Source organism: Pseudopodoces humilis, chromosome 18, assembly GCF_049639895.1.
Source record: "Pseudopodoces humilis isolate 2021_Gansu_Grassland_sample_001 chromosome 18, ASM4963989v1, whole genome shotgun sequence".
NCBI lineage: Eukaryota > Metazoa > Chordata > Aves > Passeriformes > Paridae > Pseudopodoces > Pseudopodoces humilis.
This window is the reverse complement of record NC_142217.1, coordinates 86,399-102,574: the sequence shown is the minus strand read 5'-3', so window position 1 is coordinate 102,574 and position 16,176 is coordinate 86,399. Positions and strand designations below refer to the sequence as shown.

The window sequence follows — 16,176 nt, the reverse complement described above, 5'->3', positions numbered from 1 at the left end:
GTATTTCCTCTTGCCAGGAAAGGACACCCTTCTCCTATAGTGAGAGAGGGGGGAGTCCTTTTTATGCCCCTGGCAAAGACCTGAGATGGGATTGAATATAATGGCAGGGACATGGTCTGATTCTCATGTTCTTTGATCTCATATCATGTTATTGCCATGGGCAGGAAAAGGTACGGATGTCTTCCCAGCATGGATCCCAGCGAACATGGATCACCAGGTCTCTGCCCAATGTGGATTCTCCAAGGGTGGATGAAGCTGGAGCAGTGCACAATGCTCTTCCTGCACTTGGAGCACTCGCAGGGCTTCCCTTACCAGTGGCTCCGTTGGTGTCTGGTCAAGTTAGAGCTGACTGAGAAGCTCTTCCCACACTGGGGACACTCGTATGGCCTCTCCCCAGTGTGGATACGTTTGTGGGAATTTAAGTTGGACCTGTCTGAGAAGCTCTTCCCACATTCCCCACACTCATAGGGCCTCTCCCCAGTGTGGATGCGCTGGTGCCTGATGAGGTGGGAGTTGTGCTTGAAGCCCTCCCCACAGTCAGGGCAGAGGAAGGGCCTCTCATCCGTGTGAATCCGCTGGTCCAGGAGGAGATTGGAGCTGCTCTGAAACCTCTTCCCACACTCACCACACTCATAGGGCCTCTCCCCAGTGTGGATGCGCTGGTGGATGATGAGTTGGGAGCTGAAGCTGAAGCCCTTCCCACATTCACCACACTCGTAGGCCCATTCCCCAGTGTGGATCATCTGGTGGCAGATCAGGCTGTTGCTGTGGCTGAAGCTCTTCCCACACTCCAAGCACTTGTAGGGCTTCTCCCCATCCTGAAGCTGCTCATGGACCACCAGCTCAGAGCCCCGGCTGGATCTCCGTCCACCTTCCCGGCACAGGGTGGGTCTTTCTTCCTCAGAGCACCCTGGGCTGGGCTTGGAGCCCCTCCTCCTCCGGGATCTCTGGGGATTTTCCTCCCCGCTGGATTCCTGCACCATGGTGCTGCTCAGAAGGGCCTCTTCCATGGGGTTCTGCCGTGGGGATTTGTCCTCCCTGGTCTCCATCCTTAGCTTCTTGTCTGGGGGAGGAAGGACAAGGAGAGGATGGGATTTGCCTCCGTGCCAGAGGGAAGGAGATCCCCCCGTGCGTCCCTGGCAGGACGCAGGAGAGAGGGGGAAAGGGGCACTGACTTCTTCCTCACCTGCCTGGGTGTTCTGGGGCATCTTCCTCTTCCTTGCAGTCTTCTCATCCATCCAGCCAAAGTTTGGGATGGGGAAATCCTGGTTTGGCAGAAAACAAGGAATGAGCACGTTGAGTTTGAAGGTCCCTCTGTCCAAGTCCCTCTCTAGAAGTCGCTGGGTATCTGGGGGGTCTTGGTTTGAAAGGAAAGGTGTTTGCTAAGGAAGGCAGAAACCCCCATTGAAATTGATATAAATGTAATCAACAACCCCATCCAAATTATTATAATCTTGATATCAAAGTGATCTCAGATAAAGATATAGGAATATGAATAATAGTTCTTTTCTAAAGGAAGAAAAATGAAAATTCAGCAGTACAAAAGAAAAAAAACAACAAAAAAACAACACTCTGAGAGAGTCAGTATACAACCTTACACCCCGTTGGTTAGGGTGTTAGAAGCAGTCTGATTAAATGGTGGCTGCAGTCCTCCTGGAGTGACAGATGTGCTTCTGTTGAAGCAATGATTCTGTAGAACATTGTAGCTTACCTCTGAAGTTCTGGTGCTGTAATGGGTCTGGTCTCTCCGCTGGGAATCCAGTGGAGAAAAACTGCCTGTGGTGTTCTGATTCCTTGATTATATCCATACAGGAATGCTTGGCTCCTCCCCCTGGGTGGAGCATCTCACAATGGGATGATGTCATTTTATCAGTCCTGCAGTGAGACTCAATGGCCCATTACCAGAAGATATCCCCCTGGAGGAAGGATGGGTGGTGGAAGAGATAAAGAGCACTGCCCCACCTGGTTTTAACAGCTGGCCCATTAACAGAGGATATCCCCCAGTTATGAGGGATGGATCATGAAGGAGATAATGAAAACTGCTCCACTAGTTTTTAACAGATGGTGATAGAATACATACTTTTGGTTACATCTTGCATTGCAAACTAAGCCATGGGGTTCATAAAAATTTTACACCACAAAAATTCAGCCCTAAGAAGGCCACCCAGGATTTCCCTATCTCTGTTCTCTCCCTTTTGGTGTTCAGGGTTTACCCCCTGTCCCAGCTGCTGGGGGTCCCGCTTGTACTGGGGGTCCCCCATCTACTCAATCCATGCCCTACCCAGGCTGCTGGGAGTGCCAGGAATCTGAAATTTTCCTTTGTTTCCATCTCCCCACTTAGGGATACTGAAAGTTTTTGGGGTCCCAGGATCCCCGCTCCCCTTATTCGCTTCCTGGGGGTGCAGGGAGTCCATGGAGACCCCCCTGCCCCTCTCCAGGCTGTTGAGGGTCCTGCAAATTGTGGCGCTCCCCCTCTCTGGGCTCCCCACTTTGGGATCCTGGCGGACACAGGGCTCTGTTCCTCCAGGCTGCCTCTGCCAGCAGCTGCCACTGGGAACCCCCAATGTCCCTCCAAGGGGCATTTTCCACTTAGCTTTGGAATTCTTCATGCTCTAATCATCACCCCCAAAAACCCAACCCAGAACCCCCCCAGGATATCTGGGCAAAGCTCCCCCTCCTTGGTCACCTGTGGGATGGGGGGTGATGATCCCACGGATGGGGGGTGGCTGTGAATTCAGGGAGTAAATCCCAGCTTGACTGGGATATACTGGGCCTGAGATCATACAGGGATAACAAGCACCTAACTGGGATTACTAGGAGTGTCTGGGAATGGCTATGGGCATGCTGAGGGCAGCTGGGGTATACTGGGAGTGTCTGTAACCATACTGGGGATGACTGGAAACACACTGGGAACAATGGGAACTGTGCTGGCGACAACTGGGACCCCACGCTGGGGATAACTGGGAACAACTGGGAGTGACTGGGTCTGCACGGGGGGCAATTGGGCATGACTGGGACCATGCTTGGAGCAGCTGGGATCATCTGGAGAGGGATTGGGACTATACTGGGGGCAACTGGGTGCAACTGTGATCACACCGAGAGGAACAGGGAACAACTGGAACAATGCTGAGGGCACCTGGCATCCTACTGGGATCACAGTGGGAGCAGTTGGGCCATGCTGGGCAAGACTGGGACCACACTGGCAGCAACTGGGACTGCACTCAGGGTGACTGGGAGTGGCTGGGAGCAACTGGGATCAGGCTGGAAGCACGTGAGGAGTGACTAGGAGCAACTGGGATAGACCGGGGGAGACTGAAACCACAGTGCAGGTAAATGGGAACAACTGGAACCACACTGGATAATCCTGGGAGCAGCTGTGCCAATGCTGGGGTCATACTGGGATCCTACTGGAACTAGCTGGGGTCATACTGGGATCCTACTGGAACTAGCTGGGATCATAATAGGAGTGATTGGAAAGGGGCCAACTGTGACTGGAACCATGCTGGAGGTGACTGGGAGCAACTGAGCCCATCCTGGGAGTGCCAGGGAGTCACTCTGGCCATGACTGGAATCATACTGGGAGGATCTGGGAATTACTGGAACCATACTGGGGGTGACTGGGTGCAACAGCTCATACTGGGAGTGACTGCGATTGTAGTGGGAGTGACTGGGATCATCCTGGAGGTGTTTTTCTGTAGATCTTCTGTCTTTGTGGTCTCCTTTTCTTCTCCTTCCTATCCTACATACCTGGAACATTTTTGGATATCTTAATGTTACCCAAAATCTTAAGGGTTAACACTTTTTAGGTTAAATGAGCTAAGTTTGCAAAGTTAATGCTATGGTAAGAGTTTTATGTTCAGTTGGATGTTGTATTAAACCCTTTGCCAAAATTCCTTGATTGTCTGTATTTTTCTAGTGAAATTTTGTGTCATTTTGACCTCTTAGCTCAGTTGTTAGAGCATGGTGACAGTATCACCAAGGCTGTGGGTTCAATCCTTGTGTGGGCCATTCACTTAAGAGTTGGACTTGATGGTCCTTGTGGGTCCCTTCCTACCAAGAATATTTTTTGCATCTGTCCATGTTGAGAAGATCTGGTTGGTGTTTCTCCTGTGCACCAAACTCAAGCACAGGAACCTTTGGTTACCACCAGCATTGAAGTGTTCTGGGGTGTTACAGCCCTGCCGGCTCACAGTGACCTCTTGTTTCCATAAGGCCCCAGAGTGTCCCACTGGTCCCTTGGTTCCATGGGCCCAAGAGTGCCACATTGATCCCCTTGGTTCCACAACTTCCCACAGCGTCACACTGGCCCCTTGGTTCCATAAGGATCTGGAGTGTCACACAGGTTTATGGCATTTGTCCTTGCTGCCCCTCACATCCCACTGCCCCACAAAAAGCCCCGAGCCACCCGTGAGGGACAGGCCCTGCGGTGCCAGGCCTGGGCTCAGGGCTTGGCCTTTCTGCTTCCTCCAACCCAGCCAGGGCTTGCTCAGCATTGCAGTTCCCTGCTCAGAGCCTTTGGCTCCCGGCAATCCTGGCCTCCAGGATCTGCTCTCACCAGTCCCTGGGGAGCCTTTGGCAGTCCCTGCCCTCAGTGGGGCCGATTGAAGCTCCAAGGGACTTGGAGTTTTGCTTCTGGCTCCTTGAGTAGCTTCTTCAGCCTGAAGGAGGGACAAAGGAGGATCAGAGAAAGGAGAAGGAAGCACGAGGTCAAGCACTCCCTGAATTCACAGGCCCCCCCAACTGTGGGATCATCACCCCCCATCCCACAGTTGACCGGGGAGGGGGAGCTCAGCCCAGACATCCTGAGGGGTTGGGATTTTTGGGGAGGATGTTTGGAGAATGAAGAACTCCAAAGATAAGTGGAAAATGCCCCTTGGGGGGACATTGGGGGGTCCCAGCATCCCTAAGTGAGGAGATGGAAACGTTGAAAACTTTTTATATTACTGGCACTCCCAGCAGCCTGGGCAGGGCAGGGACCGAGTAGACAGGGGACCGCCAGTACAAGCGTAACCCCCAGGAGCTGGGACACAGGGGAAAACCTGAACACCAAAAGGGAGAGAACAGAAATGGGGAACTCCTGGGAGGCATTTTCAGGGCCGAATTTTGGTGGTGTAAAATTTTTATGAACCCCATGGCTTAGGTTGCAATGCAAGATGTAACCAAAAGTATGTATTCTATCACCATCTGTTAAAACCTGGAAGAGCAGTTTTCTTTATCTCTTTCATCACCCATCCCTCATAACTGGGGGATGACTTCTGTTAATGGGCCAGCTGTTAAAACCAGGTGGGGCAGTGCTCTTTATCTCTTCCACCACCCATCCTTCCTCCAGGGGGATATCTTCTGTTAATGGGCCATTGAGTCTCACTGCAGGACTGATAAAATGACATCATCCCATTGTGAGATGCTCCACCCAGGGGGAGGAGCCAAGCATTCCTGCATGGATATAATCTGGGAATCAGAACACCACAGGCAGTCTTTCTCCACTGGATTCCCAGAGGAGAGACCAGACCCATCTACAGCACTGGAACTTCAGAGGTAAGCTACAATCTTCTACAGGATCATTGCTTCAACAGAACCACATCTGTCAATCCAGGAGGACTGCAGCCGCCAATTAATTGAACCGCTGCCAGGACCCTAACCAATGAGGTGTCAGGTTGCATTCTGACTCTCTCAGAGAGCTGGTTTTTTGTTGGTTTTTTGTTTTTGTACTGCTGCATTTTCATTTTAATTTCTTTAGTAAGGAATTATTATTTCTATTCCTATATCTTTATCTGAGAGCACTTTGATATCAAGATTATAATAATTAGGAGGGGGTTGTTACTTACATTTTTATATATTTGAGTGTAGGTTTCTGCCTTCCTTAGCAAACACCTTTCCTTTCAAACCAAGACCCTCCAGATACGCAGCCACTACTAGAGAGGGACATGGACAGAGGGACCATCAAACTGAATATGCTCATCCTTTGTTTTCTCCCAAACCAGGATTTCCTAATCCCACATCTTGGCTGCATGGAGAAGAAGGCTGAGAAAAAGAGGAAGATGTCCCAGGACGCCCAGGCAGGTGAGGAGGAAGTCAGTGCCCCTTTCCCCCTCTCTCCTGCTCCATCTCCCAGCCCAGCATGGCCCCCGGCTGCAGGACAACCCCGCTGCCGACACCGTCCTGCCAGGGACGCACTGGGGGGATCTCCTTCCCCTTCCCTCTGGCACGGAGGCAAATCCCATCCTCTCCTTGTCCTTCCTCCCCCAGACAAGGAGCTGAGGATGGAGACCAGGGAGGACAAATCCCCACAGCAGAACCTTGTGGAAGAGGCCGTTTTGAGCAGCTCCACGGTGCAGGAATCCAGCGGGGAGGAAAAGCCCCAGAGATCCCACAGGAGGAGGGGCTCCAAGCCCATCCTAGGGTGCTCTGAGGAGGAAAGACCCACCCTGTGCCGGGAAGGTGGCCGGAGATCCAGCCGGGGCTCTGAGCTGGTGGTCCATGAGCAGCTTCAGGATGGGGAGAAGCGCTACAAGTGCTTGGAGTGTGGGAAGAGCTTCAGGTGGAGCAATAGCCTGATCCAGCACCAGATGATCCACACTGGGGAATGGGCCTATGAGTGTGGGCAATATGGGAAGGGCTTCAGCTGGAGCTCTCAACTCATCATCCACCAGCGCATCCACACTGGGGAGAGGCCCTACGAGTGTGGTGTGTGTGGGAAGAGGTTTCAGAGCAGCTCCAATCTCCTCCTGCACCAACGGATTCACACAGAGGAGAGGCCCTTCCGCTGCCCCGACTGTGGGGAGGGCTTCAAGTACAACTCCACCCTCGTCACCCACCGGCGCATCCACACTGGGGAGAGGCCCTACAAGTGTGGGGAATGTGGGAAGAGCTTCAACCACAGCTCCAGCCTAAATACCCACAAACGTATCCACACTGGGGAGAGGCCCTACGAGTGTCCCCAGTGTGGGAAGAGCTTCTCAGTCAGCTCTAACTTGACCAGACACCAACGGAGCCACTGGTAAGGGAAGCCCTGCGAGTGCTCCAAGTGCAGGAAGAGCTTTCTCCACAGCTCCAGCTTCATCCCCCCTTGGCGAATCCACATTGGGCAGAGACCTGTTGATCCATGTGTCCTGGGATCCATGCTGGGAAGACACCTGTACCTTTTCCTGCCCATGGCAATGGTTATGATATTCATGTGGGATCAAGCAACATGAGGGTCTGGCCATGGCCCTGTCATTATATTCAATCCCATCTCAGGTCATTGCCAGGGGCAGGAAAAGGACTCCCTCTCTCTCACTATAGGAGAAGGGTGTCCTTTCCAGGCAGGAGGAAATACGTGGCCAGGAAGAGCCAGTCTGTGGTGGTTTAGTTTTCCCTGTAATAGTTTTTCTTATCTATTCTGTTACCAAAATTATTTCTGCGTCTGGTTGTTCCTTATCCCGTTGCTGTTCTCAATAAATTGTTCTTATCCCAGCCTGGGATCTTTGCCTTTTGTGCTTTCCATGGAAGGTGGGAGGGAGGAGAGCAGCGGTGCAGTTTTAGCGGGATCAGGAAATTGGGGAATGCCATTCCTGAAGCCCAGCCCATGGAAACCGAGCATCCCAGCTGGTGCCAGGCTTGCTTGCCATGACAGCAGCCTTGGGAGCGGGTCCCTGGCTGGGGGCTGTGGGAACCTCTTCCCTCTGGTGCCCAGGGACAGGAGTGGAGGGAGTGGCTGGAGCTGAGGCGGGCAGGTTTAGGCTGGATGTGAGGAAAAGGTTTTTCCCCCGAGGCTGCTGGGACACTGAACAGGCTCCCCAGGGAAGGCTCCCAGCTCCAGGGCTGGCTGAGCTCCAGCAGCGTTTGGCCAGCGCTGCCAGGCCCAGGCTGGGATTGTTGGGGTGTCCTGTGCAGGGCCAGCAGTTGGACTGGAGGATCCCCATGGGTCCCTCCCAACTCAGCCAATTCTGTGGCTCTGTGGATTCCATGGGCCTGGGGATGGGACTGCAAATGGTTGCCATGGCAATGGGCTCTGGCTCCAGGCCTGAGCTGGTGTCCATGGCAACCACCCCTGGCATGGGGTATCCATGGAGCTGCCAAGGGACTGACCATAGCAACAGGGGCTGTGATGGTTGCCATAGAAACAGACCTTAGCAACAGGTCCTGGTGATGGTTGCCTACTAAGGATCAGATTTGTTACAGGCCCTCAGAGGGGCTCCATGGGGACATTCCAAGGTTCTCCAGGCTGTTCAAGAGCCGGAATATCACAGGCAGAGACAGGGGCTCCTCAGAGACCTCCCAGGGGTTTCTGGGGATGCTGAAGAGCCGTGTGGTCAGACGCAGTCCCAGCAATTCCATGGTGACATCCCAGGGGACCTTGGGCTGCAAAGGCATCGTCTGTCACAGGCACTCCCAGGGGCTCCACGGTGACATCCCAGGAGTCCCCAGGCTGCCAAAGAGCCGGGATGTCACAGACACTCCCAGGGCTTCCTGTCATGGGCAGAGTGGGAGCTTCAGGCAAAAGCTTTATTTCTTAATTGAAGAAACTCCTGCTGAGTCATGAGGTGGAGAAATGACACCCAACAGCCACCAGGGATCCTCAAACCCCCCTGGGATGCCTAGACTTTTAACTTCCTTCTAAGAGAGGAGACTGGGAGCACTAGGATCCAATCCTAGCCCCAGATGTTGTCAAATGTTTATGTGTAAAATACTGGACAGGTGAAATTGAGCCATAATGCAGTTTGTCCAACCGGATTAACAACAGAACACCAGATGTATTTCTATAAATACAGCTGTGATTAATTCTAATCATGATTAGACAGGAGGATTTATTTACACCACAGAGTAAACATAAAATAGAGTTATTTACTCCAGAGTAGAGGAGCTATAACAATTATTAGACTATAGTGCTCTTGGAAGCAATTTTGAAGTAAACAGGGCCTTGCTGGAGCTGTTTGAGCCCATTCCAGGCACAGCCTCCTGCTCCAGCAGGAACTGCCTTTCCTGTGCCATGGCCAGGGCAGATCCCACTGCAGGAAAAGCCCCAGGCCAGCCCCAACCCAGGGAAGGGCTCGGGCACAAGTGCAGAGTGCCATGCTGGGAGCTGTGCCAGGGACAGCCTGAGGCACCAAAGGCACCTTGGCAGCAGCAGCTGCTTCCAGGGCATGGCCAGAAGGCTCCCCTGGCACCCCGGCCTGGTGGCCAGCACTGCAGAGCTGCTGCTTCAGGGCTCATTTCTGGCTGGGCTCTGAAAAGCCACTGCTGCTCCAGGAGCCTGGCTGGGAAGCAATTGACCCCAGCACCTTGGGGACAAGACAATAATAAACAAACTCTTCATGCCAGCAGAGACAAGGCAGGGGCAGAGGAAAGGGGAGAGCCAGGCCCAGGGGACATGGCTGCAGTGGTGATGGCTGTGAGGTCAGTGCCACTGCAGCAGCCTGGCTGGCCCTCAGCAGACATTTTGGCCAGGAGGGTTGTGAGGGCACCCAGCACATGAGAGAACCCACACAACAGCAATTCCATCCTTGGGGAGGGGCTTTCACTGTGTCAGGTTGCACAGAGCTCCTGCTCTTGGAGCATTCCTGGGATGGGGCATCCCCTTCTCTTGAAAAACAGTTACAGCTTTTTGCCACTGTCATTGAAAACTATTTCTTCATTCTAACAATCCCAAATCCACTCTTCTTCAGTTTAAAGCTATTGATCCTTGTTCTGTCACTGGAAGATTTGGGGGAAAATAATTTTGACCAGTGTTTCCATTTTCAGAGACCATGGAGAGGACCCAAAAATCTCCCAGGATGGGTTTCAGAGGCCTCATCACATAAGCAGCAGGAAGAGGCTGAGGGCTCTGGGCTGTGCAGCTGCAAGGCCCTGCCAGAGGCAACTTGTGCAGCCCTTTGGCCATGGCTGCTGGCCCTGGGCCTGAGGCCAGCAGGGGACAAGTGACCCTGGCAGCCCTGGGGCCTCATTGCCTCCTTGTCCCTGCTCAGCAGCCTGGCAGGGGCCGCCCCATGGTGCTGCCCTTGGCATTGCACATCCCCACATGCCAGTGCCCCGGGAAGAGCCCTGAGCAATGAGGGAGGGACAGCATCTGCCTTGCCAGGGGCTGGGGCTCAGCCCTTGGCCCTTGGCATTCCTGAAACACATCCAGCTTTGCTCAGCACCACAGACACCTTTCCCTTGCTTGTCCCCAGCTGCCATCAGGGCCTCCAGTCTTCTGCTCTGCCTCGAACCTGGGGACACTTTCTCACTCCTGTCTCTCATTTCAACTCCAAGAAACTTCAGTGTTTCCATCTGACTTGGAGCTCTTGAGAAGTTTGTGGAGCACACTCTGAGGGACTGAGTGTGATGCCAAGAGCCCCAAAGGCCCGAGAGGGTGATGAAAGTGCTGGTGCTGTGTCTGTGCTGCTGAGCTGGGCCGGGCTCCTGGCCCAGAGGCAGCTCCTGGCAAGGGCAGCGCTGCAGAGAGACAGCTCTGGCCAGGAGCAGCTCCTGAGCACAGCCCAGCAGGGCTGGGGCCCTGCCAGGGCAGCTCAGGGACACGAGCAGGCCCAGACAGAGCTGCCAGGGGCTCAGCACTGGCAGGGGCTGTGGGATGTGCCAGAGGGGGCTGTGTCACAGCAGCACCTCTGTGGCTGTGTCCTGGAGCCCCAGAGCAGCTGTGATGTCAGAAAGGGGCTGTGTGACAGCTCTGAGTGGGTTGTGTGAGGTCACAGATGGGGCTGTGACATGACAGAGTTTGTTGTGTGAGGTCACTGAGCAGCTATGGCATAATAGAGGGGATTCTGTGACATCACAGAGCAAGCTGTGACATCACAGAGTGGGCTGGGTGATGTCACTTAGTGGGTTGTGACATCAGAGACATGACTATGACATCAGAAGTTGAATGTATATCATTACAGAGAGGATTCTGACACCAAAGAGCAGGTTGTGACATCACAGAGCACCACAGGGTGGACTGTGAAATCACTGGTTGGTTCTGAGATATCACGAGAACAGGCTGTGAAGTCACATGGTGGTGATGTGACATCATAGAGTGGGCTGTGACACAGAGTGCATTGTGATATCCCAGAGTGGGCTGTGATGTCACACAGCAATTGCAGAGGATAGCTCTGTGACATCAGACAACGGGCTGGGACATCACAGAGCAGCTGTGTGACATCACAGAGAAGAGTGTGTGATGTCAGAGAGAAGGCTGTGACATCAGAGCGTGGGTTCTGCCATCTCAGAGGGGCTGGGACATCACAGAATGGCTGTGGGACATCCCAAGTGCTGTGGGGCCTGGGACAGGGGGACAGGGACCCCCTGTCAGTGTCCCTGTGTCCCCCAGGGCCAGAGCCTGGGCCAGGGCTCCTTCACCCTGTCATGAACAAGGACTTGAGAGCACTTAAAAAATCCCCAGCAAGGGAGCAGCAAAAACCAGATTTAATATTAAGCACCAGCAGCACAAAGTTCCTTGGCAAGAGTCACTCTGCTCCTGACTGGACACTTCAGGCACAGCAAGGAAACAAAGCAACAACAAAACCAAACAAAATCCATGCAATCCAACCAGAAATGAACCCAGAACTGTCCGTGTGTGTGTGTGTGTGTGTTGTGTGTGTGTGTGTGTGTTTGAGCTTAACAGAGCTCAAACTTAACAGGACTTTGCTTATTCCTTAATTTATACTTCAAACATCACAATTTAGCAGAATCACTTAACAGTATTCAAGCTAACTTATAACATATGACTTCAGGATTTAACAGTGGAATAGCACTTAACAATATTCAACTTAGTTTATTGTTGGAGTCAGAGGCATTGAGAATGTGCCCTTATCTCTGATACCTGGCTCTGACATCCAAGAAAACACTGGATTTCATAGAACACCATGAAAACAACTGTTAAATAGAAAAACTAGGAGTGTGTGTAGATTAGAGAGATTTTTTATGTCACTGCATGAAAAAGTTAAAGTTTGGAGTTTAAACTAGTTTAGAAAATAGAGGACAAGCTGGAGGATTCAGGGTGTTGTCTCTTTCCTTCTTTCTTCTTCATCTTCTTCTAGAGGTTTTTGGGTAGTAGTAAGTAATTGGATAAAGAATGCTGCAGTGCAGCGCACAGGTGTTGGGTCATTGGGTCACTAAGAAAAAATATTTCCTTGGCATTTGTTAATTGGGTAAATGAACATATAAAAAACCTTGAAGAAGATCTTTGTTAGTCATTTTGCACCTTTCTATCTTAGTGCACATAGCTGCTTGTAGCTCCTTGTACCCTGTATACATGTAATGGAGATAAAAGAAGAATAAACAACCAAGTCCAAACAAGAGAAAACTGCCTCTCTCTCGTCAGTCTCAGTCCAAGGGGGAAAAAGAACCCAACCACAAGTGTCCCATCAGGACACCAGGGCCACACTGCACCACTGCAAATGGGAGCAAACCCTCGTGGACTGCGTGCCTTACAAATCTGTCAAACCCATGTCACACACATCCCTGAATTTAGACATTTAAAATATCTACACTTATCCATAGCTACCTTCTCATCAGCAATATGTGCTATAAAACACACAAGAGAAAAGGGTCGGGATGCCACTGCACACTGGCAGTCAGCCTTTGCTGTTTTGAGCATCCCTCATAGCATCAAAACAACATACATCTCACAGAAAACAAAACATTTCCTACAGCCCTGGAGTGTAACACACCACACTGGTGTTCCTCAAATAACAATAAAACAGGCCATTGTGGGAAAAGCACATGGCACTTTAACAGGAATTATCGAAAAACAAAAGGGAGGAATGTGTGGTGGGACCCCAGAAAGCAAAGTAGCTAAGGCTGTTCATACAATATATCATTCAGCAGTATCAGAAGATCCCCAAACCCAGAGTGCTTGAACTCTGCAATTCTAACACAAGTGAAAGACTTAGCCATGCGAGCTCTAACACAAATTACCAACTTGTCAGTGCCAACCCAAAGCTATTCAAGTAGAAGACAAAACCCCCATGATCTCTATATGCAATTCATAGAATGTTTGCAGGATGCTATGGAAAAGCAAATCACAGACAGTGAAGCAAGGGGTTAATTAATGCTACAACTGGCACGAGATAATGCAAACCAAGACTGCAGAAAAATTATAGATGCATTACCTCAAGAGAATCCATCTCTGGAGGAGATGATTACAGCATGTGCTAAGGTTGGGACTGGATCTCCTAACACGGATATGTTAGCCAATTCTATTACAGCTGCTGTTAATCTCACACCCCATTGCTACAAGTGTGGACAACAAGGCCACGGGAAAATAAACTGTCCACACAAGCCCATTCCACAGGGGACAGCTCAGGGACAAAGAAGTGATAATGCAAGCTGCAACCGATGTGAAAGAGTCGAACATACAGCCAAAGACCACAAACAACACCCTCCTGACAGTACCTCTGTGGAGGAATGGCTAGAGAGCAAAGGTCATAGTCCCATGCAGCAGTTAGCTGGGAAAGAGTTAGACAATAGAGTACAGTTGGTGTGAGATGTTGCAAAGTTCAGGAAGGCCTTAGTGATAACTGTTAACTGAGAACAGGATGCTGTGATCAGAAGAATGTGAATTCAGCATAGATGAGCGATCACAGGAATGTAGAATTAGGTGGAGTTGACCTTAAATGAAATATCCAATAATGAGCTTTCTTTTGCACTATGTATGAGCCTAATTACTGATGCTATATAAGTGGTTTTAGAGTTACTAATAAACGAGACTTGCTGATCATTCATATTGAGTGCTGCATTTTCTCCCTCCAAACTCATCAAATGGCGCCCGATCAACAGTGACCTTTGGGACCTTTGGGACCTTTGGGACTTTTGGGACCCTAGAGACCTTTGGGACCTTAGAGACCTTTGGAACCTTTGGAACCTTAGAGACCTTTGGAACCTTTGGAACCTTAAAGACTTTTAATAGCAGTCGGAGTTGGCCAAGGGAGTCGGCAACAGGGGACGGGTCCTTTGCAGCAAGGACGGCGAAAAGCAACGGCTGTGCTGCATTCCAGGCAACCTCGGAGGAGAGTCCTGATTGCACAGTAGGGTTGCCGCGCCCAGGCGACCTCAGAGGAGAGTCCTGCCGTAACGTGCTGCCGAAACCTTGTAGGGGCTGCAACAGCGCTGACGGTAAGATGGAAAGGCAAGCAGCATATGATTTATTTACCTGCTTTTTAGAAAAGCGACAGGTTAAAGATTTTAATTTGCGCAAGGAGCTTCCTGGACTTCTTGCTTATGGGTATGCTCAGGGTTGTTTTCAGAATCCCCATACAGTCCATGAATTAAGTGAGTGGCAAAAATTTGGAGATAAATTGTGGGAAGCTGTTTTTAATAATGATAAAACTGCTAAAAAATTAGGAAAACTGTGGTGGACAGTTCATAATGCTCTCTTGCAGTATCAGGCTGAACAGGGAGCTGCCACAAAGGCATCTGCAGCTATGTCAAAAAATAGATTATTAGAGGGAATTAATGAGTGTCCATTGCCACCCACCATGAATATAGTAATTTTGACTCCCCCCACGCAGTCACTGATCCCTGCTGCAGCTGTTAATCCTTTTGTGCCGTCTCAAATTCCTTCACCTACTAACCTTGACTCTGGAACAGAGCCTTCGGCACCGTTACCATCCTCCCCTATGGGAAATAAATCTGTCCCTGGGGTAGGGCATGAGTTAGGTGAGACTATTGCATGGGAAAGAAGAGAGACATGGGCTACGTTAGCACGGAATATTTTGCAAGAGGGAGATCAGGAATTAGTAGACGCTGTATTGGAAGTAGCATGTCCCGTAACCTTTGCACCGATGCAAGGGGGAGGAATACAAGCTCAAATTACAGCTTTAGATTGGAAATGGTTATCACAGTTGCGATCTACAGTCAGTCAGTTTGGAGTGACCAGTGAACCGGTTAGACAGATGATTGATTATTTGTGGGGTACACAGATTTTGTTGCCTGGAGATTGTAAGAGTATTATGAAATTAATTCTTAGTCAGCATCAGCAGTTGTTGTTTAATGCACACTGGCAAGCTTATTGTCAAGAAAGTGTAAATGTGCAAAGGCAGGCAGGTGATCCACTGTATGGATTAACTTTGGAAGAACTTATGGGATTAGGAGCATATAGTCAAGTGGAAGCACAAGCTATTTTGGGACCAGATAAGTTGAGAGAAGGAATGCGGTTAGTGCGAGCTGCGTTTGATCAGATCAAGGAGCCAGGAGGTATTCCATCTTATATGGGCATTAGACAGGGGCGAGATGAGCCATTTGGAGCATTTATTGATAAAGCAGCTTCAGCTATAGAGCGAGCAGGTGTTCCTGAATATATGAGGGGAGCATTATTAAAACAATGTGCCTTACAAAATTGTAATCCAGCAACCAGGTCAATTTTAAATTCCCTAAATGCTAATTGGACTATTGAGGAAGCATTAGAGAGAATGTCTAATATACCGGTGGGCTCACAGGCAATGTTAGTCCAGGCAATTAAAGAACTAGGACGAGGGTTAGAAAAGCAGGCTACATCTAATCAGAGTCAAGTTTTAGCAGCTCTTGCACCCCTACAAGCGGCTACAACTAACCATGGCAGGATTCCAACCTCCCGATTCAAATGTTTTCGCTGTGGCAACCTTGTACATATTTGGAAGGAATGTACTGTACCATCTATTTTGTGCAGTCAGTGCTGGTCTAATACCCACACTGATAATGTTTGCCGCCGGAGATCGAGAAACGGGAAGGTCAGCGTAAGAAGTTGCTATGCCACGACACAAATAGCAGCTGCTGGAACATCAGTGCAACTTCCCTCCAGCCTGCCACATCGGGGAGCCTCGGCCTGGACCTGGCAGCCTCAGTAACTGTGGATTTATTGACATCACAGCCCTACAACATTCCCATGGATAATAAACGGAAAAGCTATGAGTTCAATAGTGTTGGGACGTTCATCTGCTAGTCTAATGAGACTGTTTATTTTACCTGAAATAATTGATGTGGACTATTTTGGTGAAATATATATCATTGCATATACACTGGCACTACCAACCAAAATTGATAAAGGACAACAAATTGCACAATTGGTGCCACTAAGCTTTATGTAAATAATGTTTTACAACCACTACAGGTTCAGTGACCTACAACTATTATTTATCATTATATGGATTATATTCTTTTTGCTCAGTCACAACCTTTTGCAGATAAACAAGTTAAAGACATTCAAACACAACTACTTCAGAATGGACTGGTTGTTGCACCTGA

The 16,176-nt window shown here is 50.2% G+C and overlaps 2 protein-coding genes and 1 pseudogene across 2 annotated transcripts in view; 2 read left to right on the top strand and 1 right to left on the bottom strand.

The window, feature by feature from the left end:
- The window catches only part of LOC102104375 (uncharacterized), a 268,555-nt gene that overhangs the window by 183,572 nt on the left and 68,807 nt on the right, over nucleotides 1-16,176 (top strand). The window contains 1 exon segment of the mRNA XM_088063819.1: nucleotides 6,548-7,026. Within this exon segment, the coding sequence (XP_087919945.1) occupies nucleotides 6,548-7,026 (479 nt within the window).
- On the bottom strand, nucleotides 144-1,238 carry LOC148182842 (uncharacterized; annotated as a pseudogene).
- LOC148182841 (endogenous retrovirus group K member 8 Gag polyprotein-like) lies at nucleotides 14,574-15,874 on the top strand. Its single transcript, XM_088064216.1, has 2 exons — nucleotides 14,574-15,557; nucleotides 15,647-15,874. The coding sequence occupies exons 1-2, from the start codon at nucleotides 14,574-14,576 to the stop codon at nucleotides 15,872-15,874; spliced, it is 1,212 nt and encodes a 403-aa protein (XP_087920342.1).

Coding starts and splice junctions, on each gene's coding strand:
- LOC148182841 (XM_088064216.1), top strand. CDS start 14,574: ATGGGAAATAAATCTGTCCCTGGGGTAGGGCATGAGTTAGGTGAGACT. Junction 15,558..15,646: donor GTTTTCGCTGTGGCAACCTT/GTACATATTTGG, acceptor TTGCCGCCGGAG/ATCGAGAAACGGGAAGGTCA.